At 38.3% G+C, this 24347-nt stretch overlaps 1 protein-coding gene across 1 annotated transcript in view; it reads right to left on the minus strand.

Moving 5' to 3' along the window:
- Window positions 1-244: 244 nt before the first annotated feature.
- LOC118808487 (potassium voltage-gated channel subfamily KQT member 2) overlaps window positions 245-24347 on the minus strand; it is a 64646-nt gene continuing 40543 nt past the window's right edge. Inside the window, 11 exon segments of the mRNA XM_036571198.1 lie at window positions 245-1314; window positions 1316-1620; window positions 3030-3153; window positions 7327-7458; window positions 9776-9884; window positions 14150-14197; window positions 15826-16052; window positions 17474-17503; window positions 17626-17694; window positions 21229-21323; window positions 24145-24240. Coding sequence (XP_036427091.1) covers window positions 879-1314; window positions 1316-1620; window positions 3030-3153; window positions 7327-7458; window positions 9776-9884; window positions 14150-14197; window positions 15826-16052; window positions 17474-17503; window positions 17626-17694; window positions 21229-21323; window positions 24145-24240 — 1671 coding nt within the window. The 3' untranslated portion in view covers window positions 245-878.

A 24347-nucleotide genomic window follows, 5' to 3' on the forward strand; every position in this document is an offset into this window, starting at 1 on the left:
ACATTGCTTTAGCGGTTCTCTTTAGGAAAAGAAAAAAGAATCTGCATAAAAATATTAAGCTTTTTTTCCCTCTTCTTGAAGCCATAATAGTTTGTAGTACGAAATAAACTGCAATTCATCCCTTTTAAATGTTCTTGATTCATGCAAATGATTAAAACTAGGGATTAGATAAAAATGCTGTAAACTCAAGACACTGTGATAGTGTACCTTTCATATATAATTAAAGTGAAACTTTAAGGTATGTTTTGCTGAAGGAGTACAATGCGATATTGTTGAATATTAAGGTGGTGTGATGAAAATAGAAATCAGATTTTTAGCTATTAAGTTGTCATGTTGTGAAGTACATTCATGGGCTAATGTGGACAAAGTGGAACCATTCAGAGTAACAAGTCAGGCTGAACTGGTCACCAAACATTGCCTGCAGGGGTGGACACATGAACTTATGTGCTTTAAGAATAGTATGTGCTTGAATGTGGAGACATACCATGACTTTTTTTTATCCTCAGCTCTTGTCGTCCATCTGGTCTTTCCTTATGCTTTTCTCTCATTTCCATTTTTGTTTAAGAGAGATGCAAGATGACTGATGAACAGACACTTGTCTCTTGAAAGAAGAAATGACCAATGGCACCTTTATAGGTAACAGCCACACGTACCATTTCAAGGTGTCCGAGTAATTCGTAAGTACCAGGAGGTTCCACATTTTGGGCTGTTGGCATTACCACCAAGATCCTGGCACTGATTTTGGAGCTGTATCTGCAAGACGTAGCACTGATTTTAAAGACGACAAATACAGCTTTTCGCCAAGTCTCCCATTGCATTTGGCTTCAGAGGCTGCCATCCACAGTGGTGAATCCCACTTTAAAAGCTTGCTTCAACAACTACTTTGAGCCAGACCAACCCCTGTCACCATAAGCTCCTTCCCCAGTGGCAGAGTGAGGTGAAGGGGCGCAGAGGTCAGAGTCTGTATCGGATTCGCCCTCTGCAATGTAGGGTCTCACTTTAGAGCAGCGTGCCACCCCGCTGAAGTAGGTGTTGTTGAGAAAGTCCAGGTTCTCCTTTGACTGGGAGATGCTGAAGCCACTGAAGGAGCGTTCCAGTTCCTCATGATCCACTGAAGGGATGGATATGGAGGTGTCGCTCTCAGCACCTGCCTGTTGCTGGGATAGACCTCCAGGTTTCCCCTCCTCTAGCCCATTCCCACGAGAGTGGTGCTGCCCCGCACCTCTGGAACCACCGTTATGTCCACCAGAGGAGCGCTCGTGGGCCGGTGGAGGTGGGATGCGTACCAAAGATGGGTCAGCCACAGGGGGAGGTGCCCTGGCTTTGCTGAGGGGGTTCAGGAAGGGCTTGTGGATGCCAGGAGGTGGAGGGATGGCAGTGGGTCTGGTTGGCGCAAGTGGAGGGAGGCGGGTCAAAGTTCTTCTGGCCAACGGAGCTGTTGGAACGGATGATCTTAGTAATGGAGCCGGACTTCTCTATGTGGTCAACCGGGCTATGGTATGGTGGGGCTGGGTCAGGCTCCTTGGACCCAAAGTAGGCATCTGTCTCAGACTGTGGGATTCCCATACGCTGAATGTAGATGTTCACTAGAAAGTCCAGTTTCCTTTCCATTGACATCACCTATGGAAGACCAGAGTTAGGGAAACATCCTGCTTCAGGTTCTGGCCAGCATTAAACCAGAACTTAAATCACTTATTTTGGAGATTGACCACCTTAACTAAGTTACTAAAAGATAAATCATATGGTAAACTATTTAAAATGAACCTTGCTAAGTATAATGCTTAGTATAATTCTAAGCTTCTGAGTAATAATATATAATAATAATAATATGTTCACCAGTATTTTAAGTTGGTTAGTGTTTTAGTACACTGGCTGACAACTTTTAAGTCATCTTGCAAAGGCAGGATATGGAACGAAGATTTTTTGAAAGTTCAGTTTCGCTGATATTGGTATAATTTGCTATGCGTTTTAGATGTGCAGCTCCTATATGAAGTTAAAAACAGAGAGTCCCTAAAGCCAGGAAACTTGAGTCGGAGGGCTCTTAAAAATGTAAGTTTTATACGTTGTATTTCCCTAATTTTATGTTATGTCGTATGTTTTCCATGTTATTCTCTGTGTTTCTAAGCCTTGTTGGAAAGCCAAAAATAGTAGAATTTTTTCCATCATAATAAGTCATACCAATCCTGAACTAATGACACTGCTTCTACTTTGATGTCCTCATTACCCATTAATTTATTATGAAGAGTTACTTTAGTCTTGTAATTTAAATGGAACTGTGTTAATTGCCTATAAAATAATTTGCCACTTATGTAGTTTAGATAACTTGTGTCGAGTGGTATTAATATGATGCTCGATATTTGCTACCATTAGGTGCTAAATTTACCTCACAAGATGAAGAAAGTAAAACTGAAACAGAAACATGCGTGCTAGGTAGCAGAAAATTAGCTATCTAGCTAGCGAGTAAAATATGTAACAGCAGCAGTATGGCTCTTTGCTTCAATTTTTGCATGCTTTTTGTGTGCCTAGTTTTATAGCATTGTTTTATAACAAAGACCCATTTTAAGTCATAATATCAATGTGTGCGGCACATTGAAGAAGTTTTAATGTTTGCAGGTAGCACATGAGCTACAAATACATGCAGAAATGACAATCAGTTGTATTAGTTTTATTGCACTCAGATAACAGTTTTAAAGTAGGCTAGCATTTTTACATCAACTATCTACTGCTAGCATAATGCTAATTTGTATTCCTATGTAACATAAGAAACAAAACCTAACATTTAAATTTAGCTGACTATTCACATAAAACAATGTTTTTTACAGTATAGTCCAGTGCTTGTTGTATACAGTGATTAGTGAATTATATCGCATAGCACCCGAACATTTAACCCTCTTAGGCCCAAATTATATTCCAGGGCAGTACAGAAAATCAAGCTAGAAATGCAAAGCAGACCCTCTTTCAAAATCATAGTGTAATTCACACTCTGCCTAAAAGCACCAGCTTTGTGAAATCTTATAAAGTTTAGTGACCTGTTTCTCTACTTTCACAAGCCTTCCCATCATGCTGGGGTCCTCTGCGATCTCTGTCTCGGTGGTGCTTTTAGGACGGTCCTTGTCTGTGATTTGAGCACCTCTACCCACAATCTGGTCCACTCTACCAATCACAGCAAAGAGAAACAAAATCTAGCATATAGCATACATTCCAGTATCAACTGATTATGTAAAGGTTATGCCAGAAAAGTCTTTGCCAGAACATTTGCAATGTTTTAAATGTGTTAAGGATTAAACAGTAGAAATACAGACAGTAGCATACAGAGAAAAGTAGAATAGGAGGAGATAGGAGACAAGAGGAAATCCCGCACTCCTGCACTACCTCTCTGCCAAGTGCAGAGCATTATAGATGTGACTGAGAGCATGCAGAATGGTGGGTATGGTATGAAGAAGTGTGTCCAGACAGAGAGACAAAGAGAGAAATGGACAAAGGAGAGCCAGGCCCACCAGAAGGACTTACTATTCGCATTGTCTTATAGCATTTGAACAATGTGTCAGTGAAGCTACAAAATGAGGTTGCCTATAGTACCAAATCTATGCAGGTAGGTATTAAAAAAATCCATATACAAGATATGAATTTGTCTGTATGTATATATGAAGTCCATAAATACATATATACAGTAACTTAGGCAAATCACATGCTGATTTTTACTTTTAACATATGAATTTGACACATTATTCAAAATGATATACTACACGTAATATTAAAATAAGATGCACATCTTATTTGTTAGGCTTTGCCCAGAACATTACCTGTTACACTACTTTCAGAGTTTCCTTCAATTAATATATTGAAGCACCAAGTTTTCTTGAACTAACGAACCAACAAAAAAACTGAACAGGTCAACAAAAATGAGCTTACATACATACACCTGATACTCAAACATCCTAAAATGGTCTTTGTGCATTATGTGGCATGCCCATGTTATATGTCATGCCAGCATGCATAAGTATAAGAAAAAACTGCTGAAATTATAACACTACTTGGTCATTGGCACCTTGGCTGCATTTTGCTCGGTCCAGATTTTACATTTCATACAGCGATGCAAGCAAACCAGCTCAACCTGTTTTTGTTCAGCTACTAGTTACTTACCTGTATGGTATATGGTATTTAAAATCCTTGCTTTAACTGTGTGTCAGCCAGACCTATGCAGTGAGTATTAAGTGGGCATGGCAAACGCATGGAAAGGTACAGGACATGCTCAGTTACAACAAACAAAATATATAAAGTGAATCAAGAGTTTGTTAACATTCTCTAATTTAAACCCACAACTGTCCTCGGCAAAGAGCAAAATGTTTCGGGTTCACTGCAAGAGCACTACTGAAGGCACATATAGTGCTTAAAATCCTAAAAAAGGTAATCAATCAATGGTGATAACAATGTAACTTTTCAAGTGCTAAGAAAGCAGAGGTGGGTGTGACCAGTTACATTTACTCAGTTCCATGTACTTTTGATAGATTTGTACTTTAGTATTAGTAAATTAAATTAATAAGAATAATTTTAAATAATATTTTTTACAATTTTTCATGGTTTTGTGAGGAAAGTGATCTATTTTTTACTCTTTTTTCTTTTAGTTATTGATATTTAGTTAATCATTCCTTTTTATTTTCCTTTTGAAAGTAACTAGTAATTACTAGTTACTTTTTACTTTAATTTAATTGTTTTGTTGGTGACAGCATTCGTACTGCTTTGTGTTTTTCACACCTCAAAAAGACCAAAAGCATCCCAAAAGGAGAAGAACACAGCCTAACAAAACTTCAGTTCTTATGCTGATAGATGCTGGATGAACTAAGTTTCACTGAAGTCTATAAGTTACTCAATTCAAAGGTAGTAGTGGACCTAGTACTTTTCTATCCTCACTCAAATTGTTTCCTGAAAAGGTATCTCATTAAAGTAACTAGGGATGCAACAATACAGAGATTATAGGCTGATGCCAATATTTTTCTTGTACATATCTGCCCATGCCCATGGGTGCTGACTTGAGTTAAACATTGGGGCAAGACGTTTAATGCTGGGGAAGTGATGTGGACATTTAGGCAGGATTTGTGGTTGAATATATTTACACTGCATATGAGGAACGCATTGAACTTCAGTTCAGGTTCAGCTTGGGCACGTAGTCTGCTTTCACCAGTCTGCGTGCTCTGCATCTTTACTATAATAAACAGCAACATTTTAGCTCAGCTGTAGCTTTGTCTTGCTCATTTTTCAAAAGACAAAAGGGCCTTCAATGTATAACTGCTTCAGAGATCAGCTATAGCAACCAGAAAAAAAAATGATTGTTTAATTATCACCATAACAAAACGTCAACAGCAAACGGCGACTCAAAGTAAATTTAATTAGTCTCTTGAATTTATTATTGAAGTGCTAATAAACTCCCAGAAACATCAAAATATAACAAAGTAGATAATGTGATTGCTTTGCAGATCATATAGTAAAAAATGGGGAAATCGATTACATTAGATCTGCTCTGAATCCATTCAAACAATTGTCATTATCAAATGAAATAAAACACAGCATTAAGTGAGCTAAGCCTCATGCTGTAAGGGTGTTTTCGCCTTTGGTAGAAGAACAAAATGCCAGGCTAAGGCTAAATGGGGGGAAGATATTTCAGACTGTTTTATGCAGTTTGACTCCCAGGGCTTTTCTAGAGTTTTGCCCTAGAACTGTAAGGGCATTGCCCCCCTGCAACTTTAGTTCAGAGAGGACCCAATGCCCCCTGTAGTTGGCACCTATGCTGTTGCGTAAATGTTTATAAAACGTAAAAATTGGGACTACATCCGTAATTATGAATAAATATAATATTTATTTCTGTAGGTTTACAAATACAGTAAAATTAATAAAATGCAGATATTTTAACACAGTAGCTCAAAGTTGCCTCAACATTCTGTTGTTTAGAGTATAATAACTCTATAAATACATCATCAAATACTGGTATAAAATATCAGTAAAAATGTAAACACCTGTCTGATGCTGATAATATTTGCATATAGCATTGTGATTCGGATATAATTTTGCATCCCTAGAAGTAATAACACCTTTTCTGCAGTATGAGTTTAGGCTACTCCACCCACCTCTATGAGAAAGAATGGTTAATGCTTGTGCGTTGTTTGTGGTAACTGAGCAGCCCAGGAGGTAATGTCCTACCAGTCCTGTAGTCTGAAGCAAAAACAGGTTGTTTTCATTTCCGGCCAGCACACCCAGAAAAAAATTCGACTAGAGCTCTAATACGAGCAAGAGATGCAGTTTGGTGCGTCCTAACCTAGGTGAGAACTGGGGCGACTCTTTGGTTCCTTTGGTTGAATACTTCTTATGGCGGGGAGTGGTGGGACCCGGAGGACCCAATATCATATCTATCCTGGCAAAGCAAATAGAGGAGAGGACAGCACAATGCAGAATGACGTGACACGGACCAGCACAAACGTCAGGGCCATGGGCACATCAGCACAAGGGAGGGGGGAGGGGCAAATATACAACAAACCAACAAAAAAAGAAATTCAAACAGGAAAAGAGACACAAGGACAAATAAGTGAAAATATATTCCAGACATACTTTATGGAATAAACAGCCAAACGGTGGTTTCCTAAAAATTTCGGCTCCTTAAATGAACTAACTGATGCTGTGATCTTGCCAGGACACTGGAGCAAGATTTCTAGACTGAAAGTATGCCTTGACATTATAAGAATGCTCCAGAAGCGGGAATATATTTACAAACTGTATATATTGAATCACTTTATTAAATCACAATACAATATATATACACGCATAGTCCTTTTTGATGGGTTGAATGGAATTGCTCTTAAATGAGAGAAAGTGAATGCTGAATGTCAGAGAGACTTGTTCAGGTCCGTCTTCCCTTGTCCACTCAAAGGATGACTGACCATACTATATGCCTTGTAGATGAACTTAAATTGTCAGTGAAGTTCTTCCATGGTGGGTGAATGTTTACGCACACAAAACATCACAAAATGATAAATTGGTACACACCATGATATTAAACAAACACTATGAAACTGAGAAGACAATTGTTGACCTAAGTGACTGCATGGTGTACGGGGGTGAAAAATGTCACACAGTTCAAACCAGGAAAGACGCAAAAAGAGGGGGGCATGCAAGAAAATTTGTAGCATTATACAACTGTAACAACTGAAGCTATGGCTCCAAATAGTGTTGTCTGTGCATGTATGTGTGTTGGTATAAGAAAGACAGGATAACACACTAAAAAGGGGGGAGAAACTTTCCCCTCTGACAGTTTGAGATTTTTGTGTCTGGTCTTGCCTGGACTGCAGATTTTTAATCCTGGCCAACATGTCTAGGTGTCCAGCTGAATACTGCTCAATAACATCCATCACATCGTAAGGCCGCAGACTCTCCTTAAACTTTCGCTTTGACACCATAAACCTCATAATGCTGCAGAGACAAAGAATTTGCACATCATATGTTAATACAGCTCCAATATACAGCTCCATACAGTACAGTGTCAGTACATCAGCAATAACTTGGCAACTTGGAAGTTGGCATGTTTCAGGATCTGTCATGGCTGCCATGCTAGACTCAGGGGGTAGAGGATAACACAGAGAACCTTCAAGATCCACCACGTTCTGGCTCTTGCTGTTTTAACCCACTGTGCCAATGTCACCCCAAATACTCAAAATAATTCCCCTGACTTTATTTCTAAAAAGTGTCATAGAAGGTGTGCAGCAGCAGGACTGCTGGAATATATTACATGTTTTGTTTAGTGCATAAAAAGTCACCTGAGAACTGGAACTGAGATCATATTAAAATGGAAAATGTCAGAATTATCACGGTTTCTTATACAGCAAGGAACAGCAGGCTACAAACTAATTTACTTTTTACATTTAGAGTGAGGATTAAAAATAAAGGTGCCACAAGGGTTCTTTGACCTGATGTGATAAAAGAACTATCTTTGGACACTGTTTACACCTGGTCGTTTCATCTACGTTGTGTATCTGTATTATATCTGGATAGAGCTTATGCACAAGAAATACAAGCGTAAAAGCACTCAAAAACCATTTAAATCAGATTTAAACCAGTTCAAAAGGGGGTCTCAGACACATTTTTGCCTGACATTACACCCATATAAATGCATTTGTCCAAACCCCACAATACTGTGACAGGGCCACCCTCTGCTGTTCTGCACATGGGGATGAAAACGCACCTAGGGCTGCCACCAATTAAAGAGGAATTCAATGTTTCAAAAAACGGTGCATAATTCAATCACTGGGATGTAGACAAACTCATTGAGAGTGGTCTGAAATGGTGCATTTTAGAGTAATTCACAGACTCAGATTTCTTCACAGTGGTGCTGACCGAAACCAGGGGTGGCAAATATAGCCATTTCATTTACTATCAAAATGACCAGTGAATCTTCATGTGTCTTTTTATATTATAATAACTCTAACTTAAAGATACACATTTTCAAATGTTTATTTGTGTGGGAGCTTTTAAAGGCATTTAACTCTGTAGATGTTTCCTATCACTCCTATCTGAGCAAGTTTCTCTAGAATGGAGCATTTGACAACATACCACTGTCAATGACTTTGTTTACATCTTAACCATTTAATTAAGCAGAAAATTTAAAAAATAGTGGAACTCCCCTGGAACAGAGGCATCACTGCTCTCCTGATGTAAGTTTCTTTTCCATGTTTATTCACTTGCCTACTTTTCAAGCCTTTGGCTGAGCTAGTTAGCTTAAATAAAGCACCAGTTTGATCAACGTTTATTTCGCCTTGTTTTTCACTGTCTTGCTATATTAAGTTTCACAGTTCTAACATACATAGTTCATAACAGCAATAACTACTACAGGAGACTAATTATTATAAACATCCATCTTCTTGTAAACATTGACTGCTGTTGTAAGGAAATGAACAATGCTGTGCAAATATGTGATTTTCTTTTGAAAAGAACAGAAAAAATGAGAAGTAACCCAGGCAATCAGTTGTTGTACATGAGCGTATTTGCATATTAAGGCCACATAGTAATCAGATTTTAATCTGATTAGCTGGAGTGTGAATGCATGTGGTTGAAAACTTGTCAGGTTACAATCCAAACAATAGTCATATAAAACGGCCAGGTGTAAATGGTCTTAGTTTTCGAAAGAACCTTTAAATCAGAGACAGATATCACAGTGTTTTGATTAGAAATCTCTCATTTTAAAAGCTTAGTAGTTGTTAAAGGAAAAATATAGACTGGTATTGGCCAAGAAAAAATTGAGTTCTGTCGTCTCTATTTTAATGGACATTAACAGGATTTACAGGAATACAACTTTTTCAGCATAATCTTCTCCATCTGCTGTTTACAATTGATTCCCAGCAGCAGTTTCAATGTCTCTCTGTTCTCTTGAAAAGAAAAGTAAATCCAGCAGCCTGCAAACTTTCTATCATATCTATTATAAGTGTCTTTTGGGTTAACAGGTTTTCTGTTCTTTTACTAAATACAGGGAAACAAGTCTAAATTATTGTGACCTGGCAGAGATTAGCCAGTTAACCTGCAGGCGCATATTTCAGCTATTATGAGTGTAAGGAGGGAATCTTGCAGTTTATCTTGCAGGGTTAAAAACACTCAATTATTAGGTGGTTCTTCTGGGGAAATCACTCTAAAGATCCCTTTTTGGCATTTTTACTTTTAGGAGTCTAGACTTTCTGCTATTTGCATGTAAGCTTATAATGTCAATTTTCCATTTTGTGATTGTCTCCTTGTTGCTTACCACACAGCCCTGATGGTAACTTTGATCCCTGGTGTTAAATCTTGTGGGACAAACTCACAATGGCAGCTCTTATTGTCATCGACAATGTCTTCTCCAGGAAGGCTGGCTTCTATAAAACACAACATGGACACAGGAGGACTCCAGCATTAGTAAACACGCCCCTTAGCTTCACTTCTGTTTAACTCTTTCACTCTGGGATGGAACCAAGCAGAGGCCAGCCACAGCCATTAACTTGCACAGCTCAGTAGGACAGTTTACAGTTTAATACTGATTGGGTCAGAGCAGGTTAATGGGCAGTGTTCTCATCTCATTGGCCCGGTGATTTCATGGCGGCCCAATGCAAAAGGAGAAGGGGGAGGGTAGGCAGAATTGAGAAGTTTGGGTTTAATAAAGACAACCATGGTCCAAAAGAACATGAGGTCAGTGAGCCAGCAAATATGCAAGGTGGAACTGTTTATATTGCATCTGGCTTCACTGTCATAAACAAAGGCATATAATCAATTAGCGCTGCACTTTAACAGTCTGGCTCCATGAGAGTCTGAATTACAGCCACTCTGCAAAAAGGTTTTGTGAAAACAAAAGATGATTCAAAGTTTTGTGAATAGATTTCTTTGATATTCCAATTTGCAGAGTACCTGTAAGTCAAAAGCTGTTGTTTCATCGAATGGTTAGCAATGTGAGGGAGACTGAAAGGCACTGAAGCAAGAGTGAACAATGCTAATGCTCTTAAAAGCAGCAGTAGGAAAGAGCCTCCAATAAAACACCCTGATCAACTGTTGGCTATATTATTAAGTGTCCAGAACATGGTTCTCCACTACTGACCTTAGGTTGTATTTATCCAGTTCAAACAACTTTTTTTGGATTTTGGAATTTACAATATTAATCAATATCTATTTTTCCATTTCCCCCTGCTGATTGTCATGCTGATGCAATAACTCTGGTCTGCACTATTTCTTATTTGTCACCACAGTTCACCTAGCATGGGAGCTGTAAGAACAGTACTAACTATGCCAGCGAAACCACAGAGCCTGACAAAACTATACATAAATTTGGATCCGAGTGATGCATGAAGGTCTAAAATGGCTTTTTGAAAACTGGGGAGTTGTTTCAGTGCTCTGTGATGCTGGGAGGTCCCATTAGGTGCTAAGTTGCAGGGGCTCTAGAAACTAACCAGCTTTCCTCACATGCAGGAAACAGAGCAGGGTTGCCAGCTGGCTGAGGCTGTTGAGTTGGAATCATGGTGTGATGGGTCCTGCCATGAGCTTATGGAATGGGTCTAGAACAGAAACATGCACTCTTATTGGTTGGTACTGGCTCTAGGGTTCGTAAAAGAGCTTGCTCTAGTGGCCACAATCCCTAGCAGACATGTGATATCGTCTTACTGATCAACCCTTCAATTGCTGCAAAGGTTAGGAGAAGAGAAATGACAATAAAAGCTGGTTAAAAGGTGGCTATCAAGAAATCAAAACAAAGAAAACAGGACTATTTTAAACTGCATAAACACTAAAATGAAATTAAATGGAAAACATCAAGAGGACAGCTTAGATTATGTCAAGCATTTCTGAAACAATATGGCATAAACCTCTTTGAAGGTAAGCTGTTGCTTCATTTAAGAGTTCTACATATAGTGCATTAAGATAAAAGGCAAGCTTGGTCTTGCCTTATGGGTTATTGGTTTAAAATTAAAAAAACATGCCTCCAGAGACAGTAATGAAAGATGTGGGCTTGAAAACTTGAGACAGTTAGAGCCATTTGAAGGTTAATCAAACAACAATTCAATTAAAAAAAGATCATTTAAATCGAGAATTTGGTTACCTAATAATGCATAATTCTGTCTAAATATAAGAAATGTATATGCTGAAGCTTTGCTGTACCTTCAGAGAAACATAATGCAAAAGTCAAAAGATGTTATTTGTGATACAGGTAAATTGTGAAAAAAATCAAAGTATAATTCTGAAATACAAAATCATAAAATGAAATCACAGATTGAAAGCAAACATAAATAGCAAGATTTCTTTAAAACTGATTTCTTTTTCAAGATCACAAGACTATCTTTAACTCTTGCCAACTGATGGCCACTTTATTTTTATAACCTTTAACAACAGTGACTGATCGCTTTGCAAAGTGCTGCATGACAATGATAACCAGTGGCACTATAAATAATCTGTGATCTTGAGCTTTAAATAAAATCAAGACAGCACATACAGAACATTATGTTCAAACATAAGATAACATCTTATGTATTAACATTTTAAAATGTTAGAAAACACAATGATTGCTGATAAGTCATACTGATGGACATTATGTAATGAATGTTAAAATGTTCAATGTTTAAATTCTTTATAGTTTTCTTATGAAAACTGGAGACAGAATGAAAGACAATGAAAGCGCATTACCTGTACACGTTAAAATAAACATTGCCTGAAACAAACTCTCTAAAATACAAATTAAGTTTAATATTATTGCCAGTGATTTCTGATTAGACTCTTCTAATTAAACTCTGATATATTTTGAGCAGTTAAAGTTATAAATGAAGACATCTGACTAAATTTTTTACTTGTTCATTGTTGATACTACATCTAACAGGAGTAACTCAGAATATAAATAATAAATAAATAATATTTCCTCCTGACCAAACAACAAATTCAACATTAGACAGTACAAATTAAATAAAGTAACCAAAAACAGCTGCAGGTGCATAATGAGTAAAAGGAATAACAGGGAGACTCAAACTTTAAAAAAGTACAGTAATTATTATTTCCATAGGCGACAAAATAAAAATAATGAAAAAACGATCCATTATTATTCTGTACGTAAAACAAAATAAACTTTGTTACACTAACATCATTGCACAGCATTAAAAAAAATCTTATTTATTTATTTATATATATATTTTTTTTGCTGAACCGCCCAGCAGGCCAGCCTACAAGAAAAGATGTCTCTGACTGACTGACTGACTACCATTTTTGATACATGCATACACAAGCACTGCCTAATGCATGCAGCTGGTGGTGCTATACGCCATTAAGTGGCTCTCATACCCTGTTAACTCTACGAATATTATGGCTAACACATAGATAACGGAAGAAAGTAGAGGTCTAAGCTCCTGCAGATAGACCATGTCAGATACTGGAGGTCCGTTCGCCTTGACGGAACTACACGGGCGGAAAAGGGCCAAAATGTTTCGGCTGCCGGCGGGAGCGGGACAAACAATTGCGATTTACTGTGGGAGCAGGATGAACTCTTGCAGGAGCAGGGAATTAAAATACAGTCCCGCCCAGATCTCTAGAAGAAATCCGAAACTAATTTGTTGAAGCACACTGTAGGTTTTGCAAAACCAACGACCTAAAAATGGGTGAAATAACCAAGCAGCGAGTGCTTCCATTTGAGCTTGAGCTGTGTCTGACTTCAGTTGGAGTTTTTTCCTCCATCACGCTGTATAAGCAGGTTATTTAGGTTATTTTGTTACAGTTCCAGGTGAGGATAAAGTCAAGAAGTAGTACATGGCTATTAAGAACACAAGAATGTAAAATGGAAGAGTTGATCGCTATTTTTTTTATAATTACCCTTTTTAAGGATTTTGCCAAGCTAACATCCTCCAACAGACACTAGCGCGACAAATGCCTTGCAGCCGATGGCGGTCCAGCAAAATCTAGACTGTCTTAGTCTTTTTTTTTTTCCTTATGTATCTTTATTTTCTATTTCCTACTTATCTTTATCAAAATAAAACTCATTAGAATGATCCACTTTGTAAGGTCTTGTTAGCCAGACAGTAGACTAGCTTATTTTCTCAAATTTAACAAAAATATTTCAATACACTAGAAATTTAGTAACAAATGAAATGTAAAAATGTATTAGGTAAACTTTTAATGTACTGCACTGTCCAGTCTCTCATCAACATTCAACATAAGACACTTGTTCATCTGTGAACAGATATGCCACGGATGTCAAAAGCCTAACCACAAAGCTTAGGTGTGGCTGCAGGCTTTCACTCCAACAAAGCAGGAGCATGCACGATCAATTGTTTGTACACCGAGACCAACTGTTTAAACAAGTGGAATCAGGTGTGCTCCTGCTTGTTTGGAATGAAAAACCTGCAGCCACACTGGCCTTTTGCGGATAAGACTGGACACCCCTGTCAAATGGTTTAACCTCTAACTCACATGCTCCTCTTACGCACCCATAATCCAAAATAAAAAGAAATGTCACATTCATAGTTAACAAGTAAAAGAAAATCAGAAGACAAATGAAAAAAAACATAACAGCATATCCTCTGACATGAAGTTATGTTACAACTACACTAGTTTGATTTTAAAAGGTGTCATTTTAAGGGTAGAAGTTGTATTGAGCCCAGACCCATCTGGTTTGCCTGACCTGGGGAGCTCTTCTGCCTCAAATCTTCCGCCTGCATCTCAATCAGCACTTTAGCATCAGCATCGAACAGAGAAATGGAAAGCACAGCATCAGGATCCAGATTCATTTCAAAATGGTGGGAAAAAAATGAAACACACACAAATCACAAATAGGTTGCACTTTACACAATGTGCTATTAACAGAGCCCCCAGAAAAAATGTATGCATTACTACAAACAAGTTAGCAGTTTAAACCTGACTAAAACGATTCATAACACTTGGAATTTTTGTACTCCAGTAAATTTAATTTACCAAAAGCATATCTGTTACTGACTTACTGACTGTTTTTCAATAAAAGCATTGAAAAAAAAACTGGGGCTTCTCAAATTTGCACTTTGTAGAAAGTGATACCAGAGTGCAAGCTTTAAAGGCACTTTTTTTCAGGATACTGCAGATAACACACAAACTCTGGGCATTTGGAGTATCTTTAATTCCTAAAAAACACAAAACCAATCGCAAAACAAAAGCTTTTCAGTGTTTTCATATCAATATATGAAAATATCAATTTTCATATTTCTGTTTAAATGACTAATATACACTGTATGTCCAAAGGTTTGTAGACAGCTGCTCATCCAGTGTTTCTTCTGAAATCAAGGGTATTAACAGGGTATTGTCCCCCTTTTCTGCTGTCAGCCTCTACTTTTCGGACCAGCTTTTACACTTGATGTTGGAACATTGTGAGGATCTGATTGCACTTAGCCACAAGAGCATTAGTGAAGTCAGGTACTGATGTTGGATGATTAGTTCTGGACCACAAACTCCATTTCAATTTCCAAAGGTATAAGATGGAGCTCCACCTAATAAAATGCAGTCCCACTGATCCTCACGCCCATTACTGGGGGGCTTTATATCTTTCTAGCTGACGCTTGGCACTGGGCATGGTGACCTTAGACTTATGTGCAGGTGCTTCAGAGCGTTCTGATCTATTAGAAGCGTTTTTCTATGTAGGTTATACAAACTGAGTGGCTGAGTGAGGCAACTGAATGTATCTGCATACTTTTGGACCTATAGTGTACCTACAATAATAAAATACATTAACTCTGGGCTCCAGAGTTTCTGTGCTTTCACTCAACTTTCAAAATATATACACCAATACACAGGCAGCAAAAAAGCAACATTCAACACATTATGCCAAAACCATTAGGATAATTACAGAGAAAGCAGCAACAATAGAAAAATATATCTGTCACAATACAACCACAAGTTACTGTGCAGCAATAACATGCAACAGCTCACAGGAAAAGGATCAAGAATCCTGATGTATGAACTTGTAAATTTAGCCTTGATTTAATCAGTTTAGTCAAACTCCAATTAACTTACTGTCCTGTCACTGAAACAGGTTTGAATCCTCACCAGTTTTATCAGTATATGTAGTTACCTGACCTTGAATATAATTTCAAATTAATTTGAAAACAACTTGGACATTGCATGACTGAGAACATAACCACAGCTTCACAACCACTCACTCAAATCACACACTGTATGGCATCCTCCAACACATTTCAGCTGTTGCCACATTAAAACAATCCAAAAAGGTACTCAACCAGACTTTCCACTTTCTACCAATTCACATATACAAACCAGCCAAAATTCATAGCGATAGAAAAGCATCATGATTTCTTTTTTAGATTCCCTCACCTTCTGAGTTCTGGCGTGAAGCTGCTCCTTTGAAGCGGAATGCCTGTCTAGCACGGCTGCGGTCACCAAAGCTCAGGCTCTTGGGCACCTTGGAAGGACTGTCCTCATTGCTGTTGTCTGCACTGGGTGAGCGCCTCAGGGGCTGCTGGTTCTGGGGCGAACCCTTCCCCTTGGCGCCTGAGCTTCTTGGGCTGGAGAACACCCGTTCTTTCAGACTGACCTTCTGACTGCAAAGGACAAAGGTTTTAAAAGCTCAAGAAATAGTTTTGTATGTTATGCGTAACAGAGGCTAAGTGTCAAGAACTACAGATGCTGCAGGCAGGTGTAGCTGATCATTTTGACAATATCAGAAATCAGAGAAGACTCACAGTCTGGTGACTCAGTAAAGAGTTGTTATCTGAGAGATAACCAGGGACTAGTAGTAACCAGTTCCATTTACTCAGTTATACGTACTCAACTAAAATTTTGATGGATTTGTACTTTCATGATTATATTTTTACTTTTACTCAAGAATATTTGTGAGTAAATGACTCTACCTTTTACCCACTTACATTTTAGTCATTAACATTTAGATGATAATCCCCTTTTTGTGTTGAACTGCATTATGTTTGGGGCAGCATCTGCACTGTGGAAGCAATGGATTATAGACGGGGCCTTTGTGGTCAGTGCTCAGATCCCAAGGCCTAAGGTGACTCAAATACCTGGGACAATCCACTCCAGATGTAAACAGTAGATGAACGAGTAGCTTCTGAATATACAAATAACTAAATATAAATAAACAGTTGTATTAATTATAGGTTGGAGTACAGGGGAATCCAAAGGCTCTTGTGCTCATGGGCCTTGCAAGATCATGATTCATCCCTGGAGCTTTAGCATTTTATTTTAGAGCAACAGTGCATGACAAAGAAGAACAGCTGAATGAACATCAAGTCCAATGCTAATAGATGCTGAATGAGCTCCACAGCAGTTTAATAGGAACTCAGTACTTCAATAGTTTTTTGACCTGATACTTTTTTCTCCTTCTGTTTTTTTTTGTTGGGTCCTTATTTCATCAGCATAATACTTGTGCTTGAATATGAGTTTAAGCTATTCTACACACCCCTGGAGATAACTGTAGAATCTCAGTCCAACACATAAGAAATATGCAGGTTTAAGTGGTTTGAAGCAGTGGGTCTCAAACTGATCTTTAGATGCTCTATTCCTGAGCACTGTGGCTTCAGTTGGAGTGTCTGTGGGACCCTGGCGACTGGTTTGAAAACCACTGGTTTAGAGAGTTTAGAGTTTACTGTCATCTGGCATCATCCAATGCATACAGACACAGGAAGCACCACACAACACGTCCATCTGCACAAGGACAAGGTGAAAGCCAGCACACATGCTCATACATCTACAGACAGCCAACATGCATCATTACACTGGGACTGGACAGGTAAAATATCTGTACACTATACAAGGTCCTAGGCTGTCCCCTGAGCTCACTGATGAAGGCTTGTTTATTATAATTATTATTATTTTATTTTTTAACTGATTAAAAGCATTTGAAATGACAAACAGTAAAGATAAGCAAGTTTTATCACAACGGAACTGTGAATAAAGACACACGTTGATTAATAAACAAATATGGAATACTGTAGGTATATACACGTACCTTGGGGAGGGCTCTGGTTGGGCTTCCTTCCTGCATGATATGTGAATATATTAGGTATACAAAAATCATGTTTTACAGGAAACAGTAACTTTACCAAAGCATTACTTGCTTAAAACTGGTGAATGAATGAGCAATTATCATTTTTACAGTACCTAAAGGAAAGACCAGATTTGCTCTTCAGGTTTCTCAGGAGATCGAGCTGGTTAAGAGGTGGAATGAGTCTGCAAAAACACACACATGTTTGTATCATAAAGGTAATGTGTACTGCCTTCCAGTTAGGAAGTCAGGATAAAAATGATCTTGCAAACTTGGCACGACATATAAACATGTACAGGTTACAAACTTAATATTAAGCTCAACTATGTTGAGGGAAAATGACTGAATTGAAAAAGTACCGTTCTTGCTATACCTATACCAAAAATGTCATAACATAATTATGCATGACTCATTGTGCTAAATAGTCAGTTGCCCCTTACTTACAGTGTACCACTTATATTTATGTTATTTAAATAGGCAACAGATTTTTCATTTAATAATTTAAAATGTCAGTTTGGCCCATTAAACAGCTTTATTTATACTGAGACTTTAGCTAATACACAATACTGGGAATAAATTGTTGTGTTTCCTGTATTCATTTAGCCCACATAGAGTGAGCTTTGAGTTAAAAAAAAGGCCAATAAAATCTGCCCTTGGCCAAACTGGCCATAAAGAAATCAAAATCGGCCATAAAAAAATCATCGGTGCATTCCTAGAAGTGAACCACTAAAAACCCAGAAAACAACAGACCATCAAGTAAGCCTGGTCTAAAGCAACAGTCTCAAGGGCAGCAGTGACACATCAGCAACACACCAATGTCTTAAAATTCACAAGGTCAGCAGTAAATATTGAGGTTCTTTGCCACCATGGATGCAGTTAGCTGTTAGAGTCCTGCCAGAACCCACTGTGCAAGAGCAGCAGGCCAAGAAACAATAAATCCACAGTGTGCCTCTAGGTACAAATCTGCAAGCAGGAAGGGAATCAATCTGGGGTGTTAAAGGTTCGTGCTGAATAGTAAAACAGAGGTGAGAAAATGTGTGTGTGTCTGTACTGTATGTGAGAGTTTATGCCACAGGAAGCTGGCTCTCTTTGATAGCTATTAACAGAGAGCCGGAGTTGTGAGTTAATGTCAGGAGTATGCAGTGCTGCAGTCTGTCCTACAAAGTCAAAGGGCTTTTGGCTGCAGCACTATAAAAACAAGAAAGGTCACACTTCAATCAGATCTCATCTTAGAAGATGAAAGTGAGAGAGAGGGAGAGAGAGAGAGAGAGAGAGAGAGAGAGAGAGAGAGAGGAAAACAGAGAGCACATCCACAGTGACACAAGGTCAACAGTCTACAGCCAGTCATTTAAACGTCTATGGGGAAAAACCCCATAAATTCTTAGGATAAGATTGACATACTATGTCAAGTGGGGAAAACACTTTCTCAGGCAAAGCAGACAATCTACTTGAGACATTTCTAGATCTCAGAGTACTACACTAGCCTAGGCTCAGGAACATGTCTTCTAGAACTTTTCAGCTTAATTATCAAGGAGAGTCCCAGATGTCCTGCTCCTATATTGGTCGCATATGCGAGCAGGACATCTGGCTACCTTCAGAGTTGGCAGTTGTGTGTTTCTGGGACATTATAACTAAAACAGCCTTCTCAGATGTTACACAGCAAATGTCACAGTTCCTAAATTGGAAATGCTGCATTAATATCTACCCAGTAGCATGAAAAATAAGCTGAGGTCTACTTTCTGCCACTGGTAGAGTACCCTCTATTAATGAAGAGTACGGTACATGCCACACTTTGAAAAACAAGCTGTCTGCACATTCTGAACCCTAATTACTCTTTAAATATTGACACCCCTGACTGAGACAGTCAGGTTTTGATTTAAAATCTGCTGGTACTTGATGGAGTTCTTAATTTTATGTATCTTAACATGTGCTGAGCCTTTAAAAGAAAAACAGCCCATCACCAAGCTTTCCAGTGGGGATGAGATACTTTTCTGCATGGCTATTTATGTGGCTATGCTAAATCCACCTGTCGTGTTTGTTGCCTAAAATCTCTATTTTGGTCTCATCTGGCCATAGAACACGGTCCCACTGAAAGGTCCAGTAACATCTGGCAAATTGCAGGTGCTTGGTCCTTGACAGCAGAGAATTTCTTCTGGCAACCCTCCCAAACAGCTTGTGGTTATGTGGGCGGCGTCTGATTGTATTTTGGGAGACATTCTGACCCCAAGACCTAACTAGTGTCTGCAACTCCTCTGCTTTGCTCCTTGGAGATTCTTTGGCCAGTCAAACCATCTTCCTCACTGGGTGTGGGGTCAATATATATACATACACCCTCTTAACAGCAGATTCTTCACATCTCCACTTGCTATAAACTTCTTAATTATTGCCCTTCTTGTAGCCATTTCCTTATTTGTGCAGTTTAACAATCTTTAGTCACACAGCATTGCTGCATTCTCTGGTCTTTCTCATAATGATAGATGAGTAAGGCTTTTTGGCCTTTGTGTCACCTCATATTTATACCCCAGTGAAACAGAAAGTCATGGGTGACCATTTAAGTATTTCTACTTTAAGACATCTAAAAAGAATGAGAATATGCTTCAGTTAGATTTCTCCAGGTAAGACTTTCTGGGGGTACCAACCACTGTCACACATATATATATTTGAGAAAAAAACCATTAATTTTATGTCAAAATATAGTTTTTTTCTTTCAATTATTGTACTTCAAATAAAGGTTAGATTTTTGTAAATGAAAGATCAAAAGGATAAGGAACATTAAAAGTTTTATCCATCTGTTTTGCTCTTGTTCACCAGGGGTGCCAATATTTGTGGAGGGTATTGTGTGCTCTATTCTTTGTCAACTTTGGTAGGAAGCAATGAGTCAAGATTTCTTTGGTTTGATTAATGTAAGTCTGCTTTTCAGAATCATTTTTACATGCATTTTTACACATTTTTACATACATACTCCATACAGTCCACATACGAAAACTAAGCTGCCAAAAACAGCCTGTTTTAATATTATATATATATATATATATATATATATATATATATATATATATGTATGTATTTCTTTGGTAATGTCAGACAAACTGCCTATTTACATTGAAGTTGTAAGGAGTGTTTCAACTCGGACTGCCATTTGAATTAGGCACAATACAGGGCAGCCAATCAGAAAAGAGCTCTTTCTACAGATACTAGGACTGTTTTGGTAGAACACACAAGTGTTATAAGTGGACATCAGTGGAAACGCAGGATATGGGCCCTTAAATGCCACAAAAGCTTCAGAGAAACTGGACCAAAACCATAAAGAACAAGGCATTCCTCATTCTCTTATTTTACAAAAACAGCATTAACAGACCCAATGCAGCTTCTTAAATTACCTGCATACAGATTTAAATGACATCCAAATACAAAAATTGTTTTTTTTTAATTAATTCAAATAACCTCACTGATGTGCTGGGAGGTTGTGTGGAAGAGCAGTTAGAACTTAACCATTAACCTTCACAATCCCCACCCCCTCAAAAGAAAAAGGTCACAATGTGAATCAATGCAACCACTGCATGTATCTCATCTGACACCCAGGAGAAATACAAAGAGAAAGAGACACAAGGGTGTGTATGCAAGGGGGAGGAGCCCGAAGCAGAGAATCTGGAAAAAAGGAAGGACAAAGACTGAGAGGCATATGAGAGAAACAGAAAGAGAGAGAAGGGGACTGATACCTGTACATAGGGACCGATACAGATCTCTCATAGTAATCCCAGGTAGACTGAAGGTCCGTGCGAGACAGATTGGTGGCGTACACCCTCCAGGCCGCCTGAGGGATCAGACAGAAACACATAAGTGATAGACGCATTGGGCTCCTTAAAATAATTAACATACAGCTGCAGAGTGTCCTTCGAGGACGTCCTTGTCGCTATCTCTCAGTGTTACACATACCTAAAGGAATTAGGTGGTGCAGTGACATTTTAAATTACATTACTGTACCTTTCACGTGCAGCCTATACAGCTCAATGGATGATTGATGAACCTTTAACTCCCTGGAGAAAAGCTAAGGAAGCATCAATTAAAAACTACTACAGTGTACAGTGCAGCCTTTCTCCTGGGCAAACCTACAACCATGCCTAATAAATTCAGCCTTATTGTGGTCAGCTCTCTGACTTGCAGCATTGCGGAAGATCCTCTAAAAATAGTTTTTCATATTGAATTCATCATGTTTGCCATACCCCAGACCTGGACTACTGCTGGGATTCAGCCACAGTCTAACGAGAATCAAACATAAGTAAGTAATATTAGTCACATATAGTTTATTTATTTATTTAGCTATTTTCTAATAAAACAGTTATGCTGGGTCAACACTGGTAAAGTTCCAGTTCACACAGTCCATATTTTTGTCAATATCAGCCTTAAAGGCAGAGGAGATTTACTAAGAGATCCACTAATTATCAACAGCCTGCCCACATTTTGCAGTGGTGGGGGTCATTATATAGACAAAACCTGTTTTTGATATTAAACAGAGCACAGTCAGTATTTACTATCAGACTTGGTGAATCATAGAAGGTGCTTCATTACAATAATCTGCTCCCAGTATTTTTTGTTTCTTTTGAAAAGTAAACTCCTGTAAATGCATATGCAATAAGGCAAAAGTGCAGTGGCCGTTCCTTTGATCTTTTTATGGTTGCTAAAGAACCGTTGCACAGGACCGTGGCAGTGAATCAGAACAGTCAAAATGCCATAGATAAAAGCCAGCTTGCTTAATTCTAGCAGATTCTGAAAAATAGTCATGTAAAGACAACACAAGTATTTTAAACAGAGGAAAAAATAAAATGCAAGACAAATGTAACCTCTGGGCCTTTAACTTTCCCTCTCCTTATCTGTTCACATTGCTTTTCCAGCTCTTGTGCGAGTGATGTATGATTACTCTTAATTTGCCCTTATCTAATCACTCTCCTCAGCCTGGGACAAAGCATTTTCTTTCTTTTTTTTAAATCTCCTCATCTGCAGAAACCTAATTTATTCACTTCAGATTTATTCCCAGGCCCAGAGCACAATTTGAATTGTCTTCTAGTCAGTAGATCCTTACTGCCATACACTGTTAGCACAAATTTAGATGATTTGTTGGTGCCATGCTATCAATAGCTTCTGGTCAAATATTGATACTGTGATGTCTGACGCCAAGAGTGTTTGTCTTAAGGCTTCACTTTCGCCCTCATTCTGACTTTGATTTTCATTACAGTATTATTCTAGTGACAGTTTGAGCAGCAAATAAGGTCACTTTAGATTTACATTTACAGCAGTAAGCAGATGCTTCTATAGAGAGTGCCTTATAAAAGTGCTTTGTTGTCCACTCAGTGCATGTATCCTACCAAGTACAAATAGGCTTGAGCTAAGAAACCTCCAGAAACAGGAGCCAGTCAGGACTCTTTCTTGCTATAAGCAATCACATAGGGTTCCCAAACCAATAGAGGCCCCAAGCATGAACTTTAATTTATTCAATGTCTAGAGATTTCTTATTTTTTCCTGACCAAACTGTAGTTGTCACTTAGGGCTCCCCCAGCAACTGGGGCCTTGAGTATGTATTTTTAAAATGTATTCAATATAGGTTGTAAAAAAAAAAATGCAGAGTGGGTCTAGATATTTTCTTATTTTTTCCTGATCAAAACAAAATAAACATTTCTTCCTTTTCTGTTGTTGCATTCAAAAAAATATGATGAGGGTGGGTACTTGCAAAGCACTTGAGTGGGATGTTATTTATAGTAGAATTCAACAAGTTTTACTTTTCTTTGTGTAGTATTTTGCCCTGTAACACCCTGCATGTATATCTCAATTTAAAAATTACATTTTAGATCAACATTTTACCTCAAATCTATCATAAAACAATGTATCAGGTATCAAGGGACATGTTCTAGACCAATTTATGTAATCACTCTCTGTGAGGTAGCTTTCAGAGGCATTAAATTATTTTATCCTTGAGCTAAGACACTGCCAGAACCATGAGCCATGAGTGAGAACCATGGTACCAAGATACAAAGATAACACAGTTCACATGCAGGGCTGTTTCTTGCTATAATCAGTCTAAGCAGTTGCTTAGGGCTCCCAAGTCACCATGGGCCCTAGGTATGCAGGCTACTTGATAAAATATATTCAATGTTGGTTGGTTGTAGAAAAAGCAAAATGAGTCTAGAGATTTCTTATTTTCTTATCCAGATCAAATTAGAGTAACTATTTATTCATTTTTTATTCTTGCATGAAACAAGATTATGATTGGGGTGGGTGGAATTCACTTGGGGCCCATAAATGTTCATAACTGCCCAGTTTTCATGTATGGTGTAGTCTCAATGTTTTTTAAAAACACCACCAAATCCATCAGAACACGAATAAAAAGAATTTCTGATTTGATTCTGTTGGTACCAAACTGACTTATTAATTATTAAGCTCAAGCTGTCAGTCCCTATTAGAGAGTTCACATAAAGATGTCTTTCAAATGCCTTACCAGAGCTTTCAGCTTCTACAAGTCTAGCAGAATTAAACACTGTGCTGCTAATGGAGTTTAATTAGCTCTCTTAAAGGGAATGTAATTAACTGGAACTGATGATACAAAGCATTCTGGGGATATTACGACAAGAAGTGTGCTTCACCTGAATTAGCCCAGCAGCTGGGTTCCGCCGTTTCTCAAAATGTTTCTGCCGATGCTGCTCCTGGACTTTCAAGGCAAAACCAGAGCCCAAGATTCCCTTAAAATGAAACGGGAAAGTATGCTTAGTAGGTCTTCACGAAATGGACAAAATATTATATTGCAACTATATTACTACCCATAGAATCTGCAATATTGCCTAGCAAT

Source organism: Colossoma macropomum, unplaced genomic scaffold (genome assembly GCF_904425465.1).
Source record: "Colossoma macropomum unplaced genomic scaffold, Colossoma_macropomum, whole genome shotgun sequence".
Taxonomy (NCBI): domain Eukaryota; kingdom Metazoa; phylum Chordata; class Actinopteri; order Characiformes; family Serrasalmidae; genus Colossoma; species Colossoma macropomum.